At 41.3% G+C, this 18,011-nt stretch overlaps 1 protein-coding gene across 2 annotated transcripts in view; it reads left to right on the top strand.

The window, feature by feature from the left end:
• The window catches only part of apbb1 (amyloid beta (A4) precursor protein-binding, family B, member 1 (Fe65)), a 29,302-nt gene extending 11,573 nt beyond the window's left edge, over positions 1-17,729 (top strand). Inside the window, exon 15 of one of the 2 annotated variants that reach the window (XM_085243890.1) lies at positions 17,711-17,729. In XM_085243890.1, coding sequence (XP_085100016.1) covers positions 17,711-17,714 — 4 coding nt within the window. In that variant the 3' untranslated portion in view covers positions 17,715-17,729. Of the gene's footprint in view, positions 1-1,979; positions 2,180-17,710 lie in introns of those variants that run through there. The other variant, XM_085243887.1, reaches the window with a different exon arrangement.
• The last annotated feature ends 282 nt before the right edge of the window (positions 17,730-18,011 follow it).

Below are 18,011 nucleotides of genomic sequence, written 5' to 3' on the forward strand. Positions count from 1 at the left end.
CTTTCTAAACTCGTCTGGCTTTATAAAGGTAATAGTTTTATACTGAATTTGTTAAATAAAATTTAACCACAGGTAGCCTGGACAGTAGAACCATCTGCCTAGTGCTTGGGAGCACTTTGTAATGGTGCGACCTCTGGGGGTAATGTTGTCTAGCACCAGAATGTTGGTAACAGATCTTTTGGTTTGGGTTTTGATGAAGTCTTAAATTTTGATTGGCTCCAGTTTACAAAGGTCAACTTGAAACAAAATGTGCAAATGTATGGTCGCATCCCAAGGGGGGAAACAAAGACAGTTACCAGACAGCAGCAGTGGAATTACAGTTTATATTACATTGTGCTAGAAATAGAAATACTCAAGTCTACATAGACTTTTGCTTCAGACCATAAAAAATAAATAAATTTAAGCTTCTGTTTAAGCTGGTCAGGAAATGGTGCTCAAGTAATGTATTTAATTGAATTAGTTAAGTTTAATTAGTCAATTAAGGTTCTTTGTGTGATCAATGCTAAATCTTTGAACAGTGTAGTTTTGCATATGTGTATTATTATTTTTTTTTTTTTTGTAAAATGCACTGAGTTTACTAGTTGACAAACTTACTCTTAGCCTCTCATTTAGTTTCTTGCGACGTGGTCACCCTCGGTGGACACTGGATCTGACTGGGTTTGGTAAACTTGAAGGCCAGACTTTGGGGTTCATACTTTGAGTTTCTGAGCATTTTTTGGGGCATCTTGTCCTGCTGGGAGAGACTACTGCCATAGGATAGTGCTGTTCCCAAACAAATCCATGTCTTTTATTTTAGTGACAGACTTCTCCTTTAATTTTTTTGATTTCTTGTGTTATAAACAAAGTCCTTCCTATGATGTCTCACTATGGAACTGAGACACAGTTCAAGTCTGTTTTGAATCTCGCCATTTTAATTAAGTCGTCCCTTTGTTATTAAATGACAGGACACGGTTATGCCTTACATACTGTATGCCATAATTAGCTCATAATTTAATCTTACGTTGTTTTTCTAATAGACCCAAAATAACTTATTCGGCATCATATGTCAAATTTACTTGCACTAAACTAATAATTTTTCCTGTTTTATCTAAAAAAAAAAAGAAGGACAAAAACAAAAATACAGACACACACACACACGCAGGCATACAATCTGAATATTATGCCACTGCTATATGGGACTGTACATTGTGGTGCTGTTGTTTTGTATCATTTCAAATGGAGTGTTTATTTCAATAGAGGCCTACAGCTAAATAAAATGTAAAGATTATCACCCTCATAATGGCTGGATTTGTTGCTGGACTGCTGTGGTACGATGCCTTTGCAGCCGAGTGCATGTAATCCTTTCTTTGAGGATTTATTTCTTATACAAAACACATGCTGGTTGTGTAGCCTTGTAAAGCTTGGATTGTGAATGTGCAGCGGAGGCATGTTTACAGCCACCCATGCCCTCAATCCCTTTGTCTCCTCAGTATTCTGCTGCCATATGTGTCTGTGTATCTCCAATGCCAGATTTATGCATTCCCTATTTGCAGAGTGTCAATCACAATTTACATAGGTCGGCCCATGGAGAAACTAATCACAATTATAATTATTCCTATAGCCTAATTATGCTTGTGGCATTTGTTTAATGGAGATTTATTTTGAGTAATGAATGTGTAGTCTTGTGGAACATTGCTTTTCCTCTTGGTGTGGAGGAGAGGACTTGCGTCTCCTCTGCCGGGCTCCTCAATCTAATCACCAATCTCAGGCTAGATAAAAGGAGCTGGTGCAAGCTTCGTCTTCAACCTGGTATCAAGTTCTGAGAGAGATGATAGAAATCCCTGCAGGGCACAGCCTTTCCAACTCATTCATATTGCTAGAGTACACCTCTTTGTACAAAGATTCTCATATCCTTTGCAGCCCTTTTTTAAAAAAAAACCGTGATTACCCATTGCAATCTCTGATGCTTTTTTTTTTTTTTTTTTTTTTGCCCTCTGCAGGGCTCTGTAGAGATCTGTGCTTCTTGGTAATCTGGGGTGACAATGCTGAGTACCGAGCCTTGGTCAAGGCTACAGCAAATCAAACATGGCCACAGGAGATGAGTAAAAGCATAGAGTTGGATCAACTACAAAGAACAAAGCCAAGGAGACGACAATCCTTTGATGCCACCACTGTAGGGACTGTTATAACAAACAGTTCCTGCTTGTACCTATAAAATCCATATAATATAAGATTAAAAAAACACAGAATGGGAGGTTGGGGAGAATAAATGACAGACAAAAAAGGTGCAACACACAAACAGTAGTGCAGCACGTTAATACTCTGAGCCATTCATTTGGGGATTAAGCATCAAATCTCAAAATGTTCAGTAATTCATTCTCTACCAAATAACACAGTGATTGCTTTGCCAGTGGGAGCAGCCAGGCGCCCATTGGTGTCTGGATAATCGTTTTTCCAGTGGTTCTCCAGCGATTCCAGCAGCTCAGCGGTCGCTCAGTAACAGTTCACTACACAGCAATCTAACAGGAACCACTGCCTCTACTGGCTGTGCAGCACATGTTGCATGACAATGTTAACCTGGACTAAGCCAACGAGTAGGGCTCAAAATGTACCTAGTTTCTGAGATTGACAAATGTCACCATCAAAGCCTACATGAGTAAAAGTAGACGTTTTTGCTCCTGTACACGAGACAGAGTCAGAATAAACAGTTTAAGCAATAAGGTCAAAATTATGGACGATCATAAACAAAAAGTCTGAGAGCTAACAAATGACTGATATTGATGTATTAATCTGAGTCTGGTTAAGTGGTTGTCACTTAACAGACAACTAGGTATTTAAATAAAAAAATTACTTCATTATATATTTCAGTAAGATTCTGCTGCAGTTTATAAATTGTACACAGACACTAAAATATCTAACGTAATGCTGGTTGCTAGTTAAAAACCCAGCAGGAAACATGTCTGTGTAAAAGCCCCGACTATCAGATTAATGTGATTTTTAAATGGGAAATGTAACTCTTGATTTGAGACTTAAGATGAACTTTTTGATGCTGGAAATACTGGAATGTGAGTTTATTACACTCTTGAGATCTAAACAGTTGAAGTTATATAGTTTAGCAACCCCATTTCTTTTTGACATACAGATCTTTATTTAGTTTTATATCTGTCATGCGATTTTTCATAAGCAAATATTTGGCTGATCTTTCCATCGGTTTCTTCATTTGCATAGGACTACATACATGAAATTGCCTTTAAATCTTTCACCAAGATCTCACTGACAAATCATTTCATTCCAAGACAAATATACTTTTCTGGCACACCTTGGTCCACCGATCTGTCATATCTATTAAAATATGTCAAACTTCATAAAAGAGTAATTGCCATGAAGAATGGTGAGTGTCACACTGGAAATGAACGGTCTTTATATTTGGTGCACTAACATGTCGGTGGAATCTGTAATGATCTGTAACAGCAACCAATTCATATTCATATTGTCTATGATTGGGGTTCCTCAGGCTGTGACGTCCATTGATCGAAGATAGTGGAAAATGACATGTCTCATTATACATAAGGATGAAACATCCCTGATGTGTTAGAGGACACAATGGTTTGAATGCTTCCTCATTTCCCGATTATTTGCTTCCTTAATAAGAATTAAATGAGAAAATCAATATTGATCTTATATCAGATTTCTCATAAATACTGTTTGAAGCTACAGTGAGAAGCTGATTGGTTGAGCTTAGGATAAGGACCCGAAATGAGCGGGAGGAACTAGTGTGGTCCTTTTTTTAATTTTTGAAAAATGCCTATGATCACACAGCCATTGTGGAAGTGTGTTAAACCTGCATTTTCTCTACTGACCAGCAGGGGGCAACTTCTCTGGAATAAAAGAGGTCCAGAGTCCAGATGTCTATGAAAAAATTACTCTGCTGTTCACTTGATTTATGCCCTCAATAACTAATTTCCTTATGTGTTTGTGGTCTCAATAGCTAGTCCCGAGTCTTAGTTAACAGCATGATATTAATTTGCTAAATAATGGCTTCATTTAGAGTTAAATAGATGATAAAGCATGACATACTAGCCTTTGCTCTTGACATCTGGTTTCCAAGAACTGAGAGGGCTAAAAGAGGCCAAAACGACTCACAAACCAAAGCTTCCACCCCATAAATCTCACCAAATAATACGTGCTTTGATACATAAAACACTAAATTACAAAAGCAAACATTATGTTGAAATGTCATCTCTTTAGTTTTTGAACCGATCTCATGCGTACTATAAAGATCCAATTGGATGGCCTCCCTTATCGCTTTACCGAATACAAAACTTGCAGCTGGCACATTTCCGTTCTTCCATTCACTGCAGGGGTTGCACTCTGCAGAAAGTTTGCAGTGCAAATGGCTTTTCAAGTTTTGTATTAAAGAGAAGATAAGAAACATTTTTCAGCCTTCACACAAGTATTACATTTGTGAGGAGGTGCACAGAAGCTGAACACATAACTGCCACAGTCAAGTTTTAACACACAAGTATAAATGAAACATTAAAGGTGCAGGCAGGTGAGTTTTGCTCCCCTTTGATACAGCCAAGCTTGCTGCTGCTGCTGCTGACTCCGCTCAGCTTTGTGTTCACTGTACAAAAGAAGAGAGTTAAAGCATCGTATTCATCCGGTCTTCCTGTCTTAATAAAGCAAATGTGGATATTTCTCAAAAGACTTCCTTTAGCACCATAAAAACCCACACAGACCACACAAACACAGATATCAAACAGCTCGGTGCCTTATGGGTGTAATCATGAACAGTGAGATAAATTTAGTTGCCGACAATTTTCTCTGAGAAGGCAACAACTTTCCAGCGTGGTCTCCCGCGACTCTCTCCACTGATGCCACAAATCTGATGCCTAAAACCCTCCAAAGACATCAAATTGCATTGTTAGTTTGCAAATTTGTTCAAGCAATCAACTCAGTCTCACTTGGGGTACCAATCTGACAACAGGAATGATTGGAATCCTGGGCGGCTTCACTGCTCGTCACTTGGGACCGAGATGAGAGAGGAATTACAACAAGGCCTGAAATTGCGTGTTATTGTTGCCTCCCCGTGTTCCTGTCCTCTCCTCTGCCTCCACCCTTTTTCTCATGCCCACGTCTGTCCCTTTCATTGCATCTTTCTCTAACTGTGTGTGACTATTAGAGACAAAGCCAAAGGGCAATTGTTTTGGATGGGAAGCTAGAAATAGCCCAGATGCGTGTTTTATTACAAAGCAGAGTGGGTATCGTCTAAGTGCAAAACCCTCTGATTTGGGAGATGAAATATGCAAAGTTTGAGGGAAAATGCAACATTAGGCCAGACATGATGGCAGTGGTAGACAGGGATAAATACTTCATCATAGCTAATACTTTACAAGGAATTTTAGGTAAGCGAGGCGGTTTTGTCAGGTTCCCTGCAGAAGTGGACAAAATACATTAAAATGACCTGAAGAATTGTGGCGAAAAGGCAGAGGGCAGATGCAGGCGGCTCCCAGCTTGCTTTATATTTATCAGTTTCTCTTCACACGTTGCTTTCAAGAAGAGGGTTGTGGGGGTGAAATGACCTGATGGGAGCTGAGGGGAGGAGAAGTAGGCTGTTGATTCTCATTTCACCGTTCCCATCTCCCAGCAGGATTGTCTGAGACATAGATAAATACTGCCAGCACTGCGATTTATAAGCTGTGCAGCAGACACAATTTCACCCATTACCTGACTGACTCAAAAGTCCAGCACGCTTCAGTCCCCTGCATACAAAGTACCATGATTTCAGCTGCTTTAACCATTCTTTCTCCTCCCTTTGCTTCCCGCCCCAACTTCTTTTAGTGAGCACCACTGGGGGGCATAGTAACTCTCTACTTTTAAATACTTGTCTATAAAACAGAGATGTGCTTTGTGTGATAATTATTCCCCCAGCCAAGTCTTCTGTTTACTGTGGCTGTGCGTTTACTCTTAAATCAGAGAATTTCACCACACTGGTTTTAATTACAGCGTTAGCGTGACAGCTATTATCCATTCAATGCCAAATGGTCTGAAAGTCAGACTACACAAATGACATGTTGCTAATGTTACATTAGTTTCCAGTCTGCAGATGGTCGTGCTCACATTACAATGTTTTTTTTGTTTTGTTTTTTTTTGTAATCTGGAAGCAACCTGACCACGCTTTATAAATATGCAATGTAATGAAAAAGGAAAAGGTCATGCAGGCCCAAATTTAGCAGATTGAAAATGAATGTTTTCTTTCCACGTGTGGCAAGATGAGGATATAAAAGGGATAAAGCAGGAGATGTGCTTTAGTTTTTATGTACAGCATTATTTGTGCAGAAAGATTTTTTCTTCTTCTAAGAGCAACTCTATTTTCTCCTCCTAGTAGAGTTGAAAGGTCGGGTCCACTCAGACCATAAAAATCATCTTTTCTTGCTCGCTCCTAGTGGTATCTCGTCTCACAGACAGTTTGAGTTTTATTTGGCCGGGTTGTAAGATGGCAACCTCTTAGTTATCTGTTGCCACCCCAATAAAGTAAGGGTGACACTTCTGCAATTGCTAAAGTCTCTCACCTAGACGAGGTAGTATTACGGTCTCTAGCCTCCATGTATTAACCTTCTCTCTTAATCTATGCATCTAAAAGTACTGATTGGATGTTCCTTCTTTAAATATATTTACTGATTTTCTGATTGCTTGACTTTTTAAAGGTAGATGCGCATGTAATTCTTACACATACTGTAGCAAGCTATATAAATCTTAGTTGATTCTTTGAAAGGGCCAACAATAATTTAATAACACTCAATTTTTATTTCATCATAGAACAAAATACTCTCAATTAAAAGCATCCATCTTTTTCTAAAGGCTATAGTGTCCAGCTACTTACATTTTTTAGTATATAGAGGAGATCAACTAATACATCTAGTATAGAGAAGGTCTGTACTCACTACAGCCTGTACATACTTATAGTTATAGAATATTCACAACATACTTCATACCGTGTACATTATAACATACCATAATAGACCCATTTCTGTAATATACTTACATATCTATATTATTGTTAATATATATTGTAATATATCTATATCACTAAAGCACTTCTGGATAGATGCAAACTGGATTTCGTTGCCCTGTACCTGTGTATGTGCAATGGCAATAAAGTTGAATTCTATTCTATTCTATTCTATTCTATCTATCCATCTTCATCCGCTTTGTCCGGGGCCGGGTCGCGGGGGCAGCAGCCTAAGCAAAGAGGCCCAGACCTCCCTCTCCCCAGCCACCTCCTCCAGCTTATCCGGGGGAATACCAAGGCGTTCCCAGGCCAGCCGAGAGATATAATCTCTCCAGCGTGTCCTGGGTCTGCCCCGGGGCCTCCTCCCGGTGGGACATGCCTGGAACACCTCACCCAGGAGGCGCCCAGGGGGCATCCTTGTCAGATGCCCGAACCACCTCAGCTGGCTCCTTTCGATGTGGAGCAGCAGCTGCTCTACTCTGAGCCCCTCCCGGATGGCCGAACTTCTCACCCTATCTCTAAGGGAGAGGCCAGCCACCCTTCGGAGGAAGCTCATTTCTGCCGCTTGTATCCGCGATCTCGTTCTTTCGGTCACTACCCACAGCTCGTGGCCATAGGTGAGGGTAGGGACGTAGATCGACCGGTAAATTGAGAGCTTCGCTTTTACACTCAGCTCCCTCTTCACCACGACGGACCAGTGCAGCGTCCGCATTACTGCAGCTGCAGCCCCAATCCGTCTGTCAATCTCCGGCTCCCTTCTCCCATCACTCGCGAACAAGACCCCGAGATACTTGAACTCCTCCACTTGGGGCAGGAACTCATCCCCGACCCGGAGTGGGCACTCCACCCTTTTCCGGCTGAGAACCATGGCCTCAGATTTGGAGGTGCTGATCCTCATTCCCGCTGCTTCACACTCGGCTGCGAACCGTTCCAGTGCGAGCTGGAGGCCCTCACCCGATGAAGCCAACAGAACCACATCATCTGCAAAAATCAGAGATGAGATTCTGAGGCCACCAAAGCGAAAGCCCTCCGCCACTTGGCTGCGCCTAGAAATCCTGTCCATAAAAATTATGAACAGAACCGGAGACAAAGGGCAGCCCTGGCGGAGCCCATCACCCACCAGGAACGAGTCCGACTTATTGCCGGCAATGCGAACCAAGCTCTTGCAACGGTTGTATAGGGATCGAATGGCCCGTAGCAATGGGCCAGACACCCCATATTCCCGCAACACCTCCCACAGGACACCCCGAGGGACACGGTCGAATGCCTTCTCCAAGTCCACAAAACACATGTAGACTGGTTGGGCAAACTCCCATGCACCCTCAAGTATCCTGGAGAGGATAAAGAGCTGGTCCAGTGTTCCGCGACCAGGACGAAAACCGCATTGTTCCTCCTGTATCCGAGGTTCGACTAACGGACGAACTCTCCTTTCCAGCACCCTGGCATAGACTTTCCCAGGGAGGCTGAGGAGTGTGATCCCCCTGTAGTTGGAACACACCCTCCGGTCCCCTTTCTTAAAGATGGGGACCACCACCCCGGTCTGCCAGTCCACAGGTACTGCCCCTGATCTCCACGCAACATTGCAGAGGCGTGTCAACCAGGACAGCCCTACAACGTCCAGAGCCTTCAGGAACTCGGGGCGGACCTCATCAACACCAGGGGCTCTGCCACCAAGGAGTTGTTTAACTGCCTCAGTGACCTCGCCCCCGGAAATTGGCGGGCCATTCCCCTCATCTCCAGACTCTGCTTCCTCCTCGGCAGACGTGTCAGTGGGATTAAGGAGGTCCTCGAAGTATTCCTTCCACCGCCTGACAATTTTCTCAGTCGACGTCAGCAGCGCTCCGCCAGCACTATACACAGTGCAGGTAGAGCACCGCTTTCCCCTCCTGAGACGTCTGACGGTTTGCCAGAATCTCTTCGAGACAGTCCGAAAGTCTTTTTCCATGGCCTCTCCGAACTCCTCCCACACCCGAGTTTTTGCTTCAGCCACTGCCCGAGCCGCATTCCGCTTGGCCTGTCGATACCTGTCGGCTGCCTCCGGAGTCCCACAGGCTAACCAAGCCCGATAGGACTCCTTCTTCAGCCTGGTGGCTCCCTTCACCTCTGGTGTCCACCATTTGACTCTATTCTATTCTATTCTATTCTATTCTAGTCATTGAGAGCTCTGTTAGCTGGTGAGCTTCTAGTGCTGAATAATATTTAATTGCAGCTTTAATACAACACAGTCTTAGTGGCTTCAGCAGCTAAGGATGTGAACTCTCAGGAGTGAGGAGTGAAAATGAAGCTTGAACAATGTATTGCGGCGTCACTTTAAATGCCCAATGTTTGACATAAACACTGGTTTCGTTACCAAAATCTGACAACGTCATCTTTTCTGTGGGCTATTTTGTTTGCAGTTGTGTTAAAAACCACAGGCCATCCTCACCATTCTCATTCAAAGTCAAATTACTCCTTCAAGGCCTGCCGGTAATATGGGTTAATTGTTCTGGATGGCTGGATCACTTCCAAGCAGTTCATCCAATTTCCATTTAAATTGAGCTATCGGAGCGTGACACAGCCAACGTTTGGCTCTGCACTGTCGCAGGCAGGCGACAACATCGCAAAGCTGGCTGCAGAGAAACCTGCTCGCAGGTCAGACTGGAGACTCTCAAGCGACTCGCAACAAATGAAATGCATGCAAACACCTTGCTGGTTCTCTCAATAAGGCATTAAGAGATAGCAGAGGAATAACGCTCATACTGTCAGACCGGTCAAGATACCCCGCTGCATAGCCAGTCTCCTTTTGGCCTGGGCTCCTGTTGTCACTTGAACAATAGACGACAACATGGCGCTCCTGATTTCTTTCTTTGTCTGCTGGCTGGTGATTCCCCGAGACCTGTGCTCCTCTAAAATCAAACTTTTGTTGCCAAGATGTCGCTGCCCTGCAGGGTACATGCCACAAAACTTCTCAAGCAATTGGGCAGGTTCACCGTCAACAGAACGCCCCACTGTTTTTAATTTCATCTTTTGATTTAAGCCTTCAGTTTCCTCCTCTCTTAAAACATCGCAGGCTCTAATGAGCCTTGATTATTTCCTCCTTCTGCTATTGTGTTGCACATCTTTGTTTTTTGTTTTTTTTAATATAGTATAAAATCACAGCAGTGCATTTGATTTCTAAGATGTGAATTCATCGTCTTTCATTATATGAGGCATACCGATGATTTAATACATTAAAACAAACTTTGTTCAATATAAGAGGCTGAATTCATCAAACCATAGGACTCCTTTTTCTTTTCCCTTTTCTAACTTTCAGGTCAACCACTCTCTTTGTGATTTAAAAGCTTGCATAAGTAAAAGAAGGGTCTCTACAATTATGAATTTATTCCAGTGATGGTTTAGACTTTTTTGATCCCTACAAAATCAGATTTTTGACCTTCATTGGGTTCCCTATAGCAACCGGTGAATAGACTTTAAAAAGAAGAAGAAGGTTTTAAAGCAGCATTTACTGGGGAGCCTTCGAATTGAAATTGATTCCACCTAAGAAAAGGCTGAGAATTAGGACTAATGCAATCTTTCGTCAGCTGTTGCAACTGATAAGCAGCTTTGAAACACAGAATAAAACTCCCCAGAAGACACTGCTGCACAAAAACACACAACCCCATTTAAAGAGATTAACTCGCCTTGAGTTTTACTTCACATTCAAGTCACAGAGGATCTGATGGTTTAATGTCAAAGCTATATAGTTATTCTGTTGTATCAAATAATAATAATAATAATAATGTGAACCTTTTCTAATTTGCACCTTTATTCCTAAAATCTAATCTTTTGTCATATTTATTTCATTCATTCAGCTTATTCTTGGGCCAAAGTGAACATTTGTGCCAAGTTATGTCCTGAACACACAATACCTCTAGTCATGCCTGTCATCAGCTGGAAGCATAAAAAACAGCAAGAAATCAGCAGCAGCAGAAGTATTCATACATACATAATTTCCTCAGGGATTATTAAAGTATTCTGATTTGGATGATTCCGACTGCTGGGAAATCCCTGTGTTACAGCAGTCATAAACATGAACAAGTAATTCAATAAATCAATGAGGAATCTAAAATTAATACAGCAATTATGATATGAAGTGGAAAAGACTCTCTATGTCTGTGCTTATGGAAGCAAAACTAAACAATTTGTTAAAGAACTTTTCAGCTGCTTATCCAAAAAGTGGTGCAGGATGATCAAGATCCATTAATTATCCATGGCCATTCACCACACCTACAGTCATTGGCTATGAATGGTATATCGTATTTGAGCTTGTGCAACGTAAACCAAAACTGTATACATGTGTTGATATAAAGTGCTGTTTCCCCTCCTGATTTCTTTTATTCTTCTGTGTATCTCAAATTATGTTAGCAAACGCAAAATATGATGTTTGATTTTTGGCATTGCTGTCTGGTTATGTTTTCGTGTTAACTGGACACTCCTATTCTAAATGACCCTATGCATTTTTTTAAACACTCAGTGGATTATATTTAATTTTTCCAGGAAATCTTTCCATTTTTTAGTGTGGTTAAAGAAGAAAAAACAAACAAAAAACGGGAATTCCAGGTTGTGAATTCCTATACTTCAGTCTAATGGTAATCCATGAGAGACAGATTGCGGCTGTATCGAACGCAGCCTTCTGCTTCACTTTTCTTCCAGGTGTCACATGCGTGCTGTGAATCGTTTTGGATGACTTGCATCTGTCACACCCCCACAGCCTGGCCAACCCAGGTTGTCATAAAGTCCACGCCATTCTGTGTCATCGATTCGTTTCCCATCTAGAAATGAACCCCATGTCACACGTATTGTTTCTAGATTGAACAGGAGTTGGCCAACATCTGCTGTAAATCATGCGCTCCCATTAACCAGAGGGATCTAGTCTGCCTCCTCCTTTCTCCCCCTCTCTTTGTTCTGGGTAAAGCCACTGTCTCGGCTTCATTTTTAGGATTTTTTTCCCTAACCCTAGGTCCTCCATCACTGTCTTCCCCGTGAGAGGGATGACTCTAGTTTGTAAACACAAAGATGTCAGGTACAACATTAAAACGTTTAACCAAGTGGAGGGGCACCCTGACCTCACTCGCTTGCAAGCTTAGCGAGGTCAGGATGAGAAAATGGAGGTCACATAAAACACAAACACATACTGTTTTAAGACACTAAATGATGCCATGGAGGAGGGAGCGTCAGACCCAACTAGGCTTATATTTAACCTCTTTATGTTTTCTCTTTAATTGGTTTAAAGGGTCACTTCACCCATTCCAAATAAAATCGTATCTTTTCACTTACAGCTAGAAATAATGTTTCACTTCTGATTTATTCACAATGAAATATATTTGTTGACATATTTTTATTATTATTAGTGGTGTTTATCTGGGTCGCTATTAGGAAGGAAAATAAAATGGACTCATATGAATGCAGAAATCACATAATAAAAAACACCCACTGAGTTAAATGTTCCAGATAAATAAATGAATCAGTGAAGTGACAATGCTGCTAAACTCTTTTAGTAGCTGTTAAACAGCACAAGCAGTCTGACACTGGTAAACAGGAATAAAATCTGCCTTCCAGCACTGCAAGGCATCATTCAGTGTATTTTTTTTAAAACCACAAAAGAAAAGTGTTAAAAATGTCTGAGAAAATACAAGATTATGTAAGGACTCAACACTATAGCTTCATAAATATCTCACAATGCAATGCAGTACATCAAGTTAGATGTAATGTATATAAATCTTTAATTTATATCTTTGAGTGGATGTCCTTAATTTAATTGACATTTTTAAAAAAAATTGGACATTAATTAGTTTATCTGAAATTAGATCGGGTTTCCATGGCAATCTACAACTTTTCCGATGCCTTTCCTTTTTCTTAGGTTTTCAGTGAGTGAGTCCTGGCTTTTGCCTTTATGAATGTACAATTTTTTTATAGATCATCCGCCTGGATAATTGAGTGAGGGTAACTGACAGGTGTCCGTACATAAGGAGCTGGAGTCTGATAGACCTCATCCACAGTGTTGGGAAGGTCACTTTTAAAATGTATTCCACTACAGATTACAGAATACATGCCCCAAAATGTATTCTGTAACGTATTCCGTTACGTTACTCAATGAGAGCAACGTATTCTGAATACTTTGGATTACTTAATATATGATCATGCTTTTTTACAACTACATGAATGTCCTATTGCTGTGTGATTTATTACTATTACTGAAGGCTACTCGCCATACCAATAGCAACTAGATTTTTAAATCTTAATATAAAATGAGTAACAGTAGGGTGGACATTATAAGGCTGCACTTTTTGCAGTCATCTCATATAGAAAACTATTCCACATATATAAAACAGGTCTGCGGCTCCGAACCATAGTAAAGGGACCTCTGGCTAATACGGGCTCGTAGCCGAAAACTAGTTTTACTTTGTTGTCTGGGTGAACTTTGCTAGCGAGAGACAGAGAGAGGCATTTAAAGGCTGCTCCAGTGGAATTTATTGTTTCGGAGGAAAACACGAACACAGCGTACAGTCGAGTCTTAATAGCTTACTTACAACTGGGCTCGTCAGGCACTCTTCTTGGCTGCAGTGGTTATTATTATATTTACATGCTTCCAGCTCCTGTTTCTGCTCGATGACAAGTCGTACTTTTCCACTCTCCTTTTTCTCCCTCCCTCGCTCACAGACACATAACGGGTATGGCAGTGCATTCTCCCTGCAGCACGGACTACGCTGCCTGTGAGGCTACATTTTTTAGAGCAATGCCTGTAACACTCTTCTATTGCCTTCATATTAAATCATTTAAAAAAATATTTCTTCACGTCATTATGAGACACGAGATTGAGACGCGGGCATTTGAGCCTCTTAATGCGTGTTTTGTTTGGGTTTCCACCGGCGTGGAATTACCAAAAATAGAGAGGGCATAGCCTAACATATGAAACTAGAAAAGACCGCCGTGTAATCGCTTTATTTTAGCAAAGTAACTGTATTCTGAATACCACCCTTTTAAACGGTAACTGTAACGGAAAACAGTTACTCATATTTTGTGTTTTAAATACGTAACGGCGGTACATGTATTCCGTTACTCCCCAACACTGATCATCCACTGCTTAATGGGGTGCATGACTAATATTATAGCCTGCTGTGTGGTATAGGAGTTTGTGCTGAAACAAATCATATTGCTTCATTAAAATGTGATTTGGCATTAATTAGCCAATATACGGGTCTGCATGTTGTATCCATAGCACTCTACCTTTTTATCCATATAAGGTAACTTCTGGCTTAAAATGCTAACATTCATCCAGCCATTGATTTTTTTGCACTTATCCAATTCAGGGTCCTAGCTGTCATAGGGAAAGAGGCAGTGTATCAGAGGTGTGGACTCGAGTCACATGACTTGGACTCGAGTCAGACTCGAGTCATTAATTTTATGACTTTAGACTTGACTTGAAAAAATGTTCTAAGACTTGTGACTTGACTTGGACTTTTACACCAATGACTTGGGACTTGAATTGGACTTGAACCGGTTTACTTGAAAAGACTTGATATTTTACCCCAAATATAAAATTTAACATGCATATTATATAGAGATTGAAAATGTGACGTCATTCACGGGTAGAACCGCAAAGGATTCTGGGAACTCGTGGCAAGAGGTACTAGCGCACACAGGCTTTCAATTAAAATCAGTCACACAGCGATAAAAAGAAACACAAAAATGTCAAGAAGCTGTTGTATTATTAACTGCAATAGCCGGTCGCATGACAGCCACGGGAAGCCGACGGGTAAAGAGATCGGTTGTTATCGGATTACGTCGTTGAAGAGAAATTGTTCGAGCCATGTTTCCGAAGTAACAAAGACACGACGGATGGCCTGGATCGCAGCCATTCAAAGATCAAATATAACGTCCCAGAACCCTCCAGCTCACAGGTTAGTCTGCTCCAAGCATTTACACAAAGGTCAGTCTGCTGTTGTAGTTAATACGTCATTTTCATAACATAATTGGTGATATAGGTTACAAGCAAGTCTGGCGCTGAACAGAAATTGTCGCGCTATGCTCCTTTATTTATTGCGCATAAATAGTGAATTGTCCTGACACAATATTGCGTTTCGCCTCTGTTATTATGGTACATTGACAAAAACATATACTTTTATTCACAGGATAAAACAGGTTTTTTGTATCACTAATTGTCCAGTACGATTACAGCATACAGTATTATTGTCACTGCTACATTTCTGTGATGCTACCAGAAATTATTTCCACTACTAATTAATTACCGTTGAGCTCAAAGGTCCTATTAATAAACGGTTAAGGAATGTGTATTTATGACGACGATTTGTGAGACTGGTAAACTTATGATACGTACGATGGTCTTTCGTTCTACACGGTGCATTTCAAGGTCCTGCACCCATCCGTCGGTAAACTGTACCTGGGCTTGTTGCAGTGACCTGAAGTTACTAAACTTCACGAGTGTGTGCACTCACTCCAAGAACCGTATGATTATAAATATGCATATAAATATGCTAAGATGAGATAGCTGACTTCATCTAACTAGCAAATGTTTTCCAGGCTACGTTGGTGATGCAGTTTTTTTTAATATGTATGATATTTTTGTCATGCGATTTTAAAGCCGGTCCTACAAGCGCATCCAAGAATAACATGCAGCTTATCTCAGAACTGTCGGTGAAAATTATTCTAGGAGCTAGGTTTAATTGAGCTGCATTTTAAAGAGGTGCAATTTCACAATTTGTGTATATTTTCTAAGTTCACTATTTTGTCATGTGTTGAGAAAAACACAGATTTAAAAATTAGATGGTCTAATATTTACATTTAGCATAACTGCAACATGCTTTTTTTCGTTTTTTTAAAGACTCGAAAGGACTTGAAATTCAAAGTTTCAGACTTGTGACTTGACTCGGACTTTTACACCAGTGACTTGAGACTCGACTCTGACTTGCCTGACATTACTTGAGACTTGACTTGAGACTTGAGGATAAAGACTTGAGACTTACTTGAGACTTGCAAAACAATGACTTGGTCCCACCTCTGCAGTGTATACCCTGGACAGGTGGCCAGTGTATTGCAGGGCCAACACAGAGAGACAGACAACATTTCACACTCACATTTACACCTATGGCCAATTTAGAATAACCAGTTAACTTAGCAAACCAGAGCACCCAGAGAGGAGCTGCGTACGCATGGGGAGAACATGCAAACTCCTCACAGAAAGGCCCTACCAGCTGTCCGATGGATTCAAAGTCAGGATCTCGATGCTGATGCTTGTGCTGACGCGTCAAAATGCAGAGTAAAAAAAAACTGGGTGAGGTTACAGTGACTTTGTCCAACAACGATGAGAGCAACATCCTCCTCTCTGAAGCCTTAATGCTCTCTGGTCGCTATGGTAACACATAAATATTTCTTTCAAAATAAGACACACAACTACAACACGGGAAAAGACCCAGGGAAACCGAGTTAACGATAAAAAACCTGAAAACTATAGATTTCACATCCCAGCCTCAACTCTCACGGCCTGGTACCAAACAACTCACGGACCAGTACCGGTCCGTGGCCCGGGGCTTGGGGGCCGCTGGTTTAGTGGGTGGGAGTCGGGGGACTTTTACATACTGAAGATTAAACTAAAGATTGCTGCAAATGCTACAAGTTGTGTTATCTTTTTAAAGAAATTCTGGAAATGTTTCTGTTTTCTGAACCTTTGATAAACCCAAATATATTTTGTATTTGATTACAAAAACAAGAAGCCAACCCCCCCCCCCCCCCCCCCCCCCCAAAAAAAAACCCCCCAAAACAAATAATAAAATGTTAAACAGAAAAAAAAGAGTCTAAATCCAAAGCAGGTAATTTTTCTGTCTTTCTGTCTTTGGCTTTTCTCCTGTGCAGGAAAAAATAAAACCTCTTTGTCAGTGTTAGAAATGCTTTTGTAGTTTTCTGAAAAATACTTACAAATCTGACAAAACTACTGTCCATAAATGTTTTGTATCTATTACACGTGTTTTGTTGGCATGTTTGGATCAGCCTGTGTAAAGGCTAATTTTAAAGAGGATTCCGGTCTTCCACATTATCAGCTCCCCTTGAGCCGACCTTGACATGAACACACTGAGCCTGAGGCGCTGGGCTGGGCTCCCCTCAGGCTCCCCTCCCCCATGGACTCTCTGCAGGTTGACTGCCTGTCTGAAAAAAACGAAAAAAACATGTCCAGATACTTCCATTGTTCTGTGCTCTGATCTTCACACAGGTTGCTAAAACAAAGCCTACTTATTAATATTTATAGCCTCTCTGATGGGATGGGATCAATGGTGAGAGGTGAAAGAGAAGAGAGTGCGTCTGAATAATCATCATCCATCTACTTCCAGCTCTCTCTCACTCTTCTGCCTCTCTGAAGTGGAAGTGATGTTTAAGGGAGGAGTACGGCATGTGAGCAAGAGATGGAAATTTGATGCAATAGGGGAGAAGAATGGCTGCATGCATGTTCACACATACATGTCTATGTTTTGCTTTTTTTGCCACTTTGACAGGAATCCTACTGAGTAATTTTAACAACATATTTTCTTTTATTAACAGGAAAATAAAGTGAAATAGCGCTCACTTTTTGGCAATTTTCCTTCATAAATGTTACTGTGTCCTTATGCACAGACATCTGGTTTGAAAACCCAGGCCTGTATTGCCTGGCTCTGTTGACTTTTATTTGCCCTAATTTCTTCTCTTTCCCAGCTGAAGATGTGTGGGAGTGTTCAGAGTGGATTTGCAACAGACTCCTGGTGTCTTCATTGGCAGGCCCAGCATGGTGGATCTTCCAGATAAAAGTCTGACAGCCTGGGACAGCCTGCTCTGCGTCTTCAGTAGGCGGGCATGCTGCCCAGTGCTCAGTAAGCGAATTAGGTGGGCAGTATGCCCAACACTGCCCCTCTTGACTGACAGCGGCCCTGCCGAGCAGTCTTTAACTGCACAAGGAGAAAGTTATTAATCAGACATGTCTGCTTCTTCCAGCTTTTCCTGCAGAGGAGAAGGAGGA

This window comes from Mchenga conophoros, linkage group LG14, assembly GCF_057382185.1.
Source record: "Mchenga conophoros isolate Kocher_MC1m ecotype Shallow Benthic linkage group LG14, M_conophoros_male_GT1.1, whole genome shotgun sequence".
NCBI lineage: Eukaryota > Metazoa > Chordata > Actinopteri > Cichliformes > Cichlidae > Mchenga > Mchenga conophoros.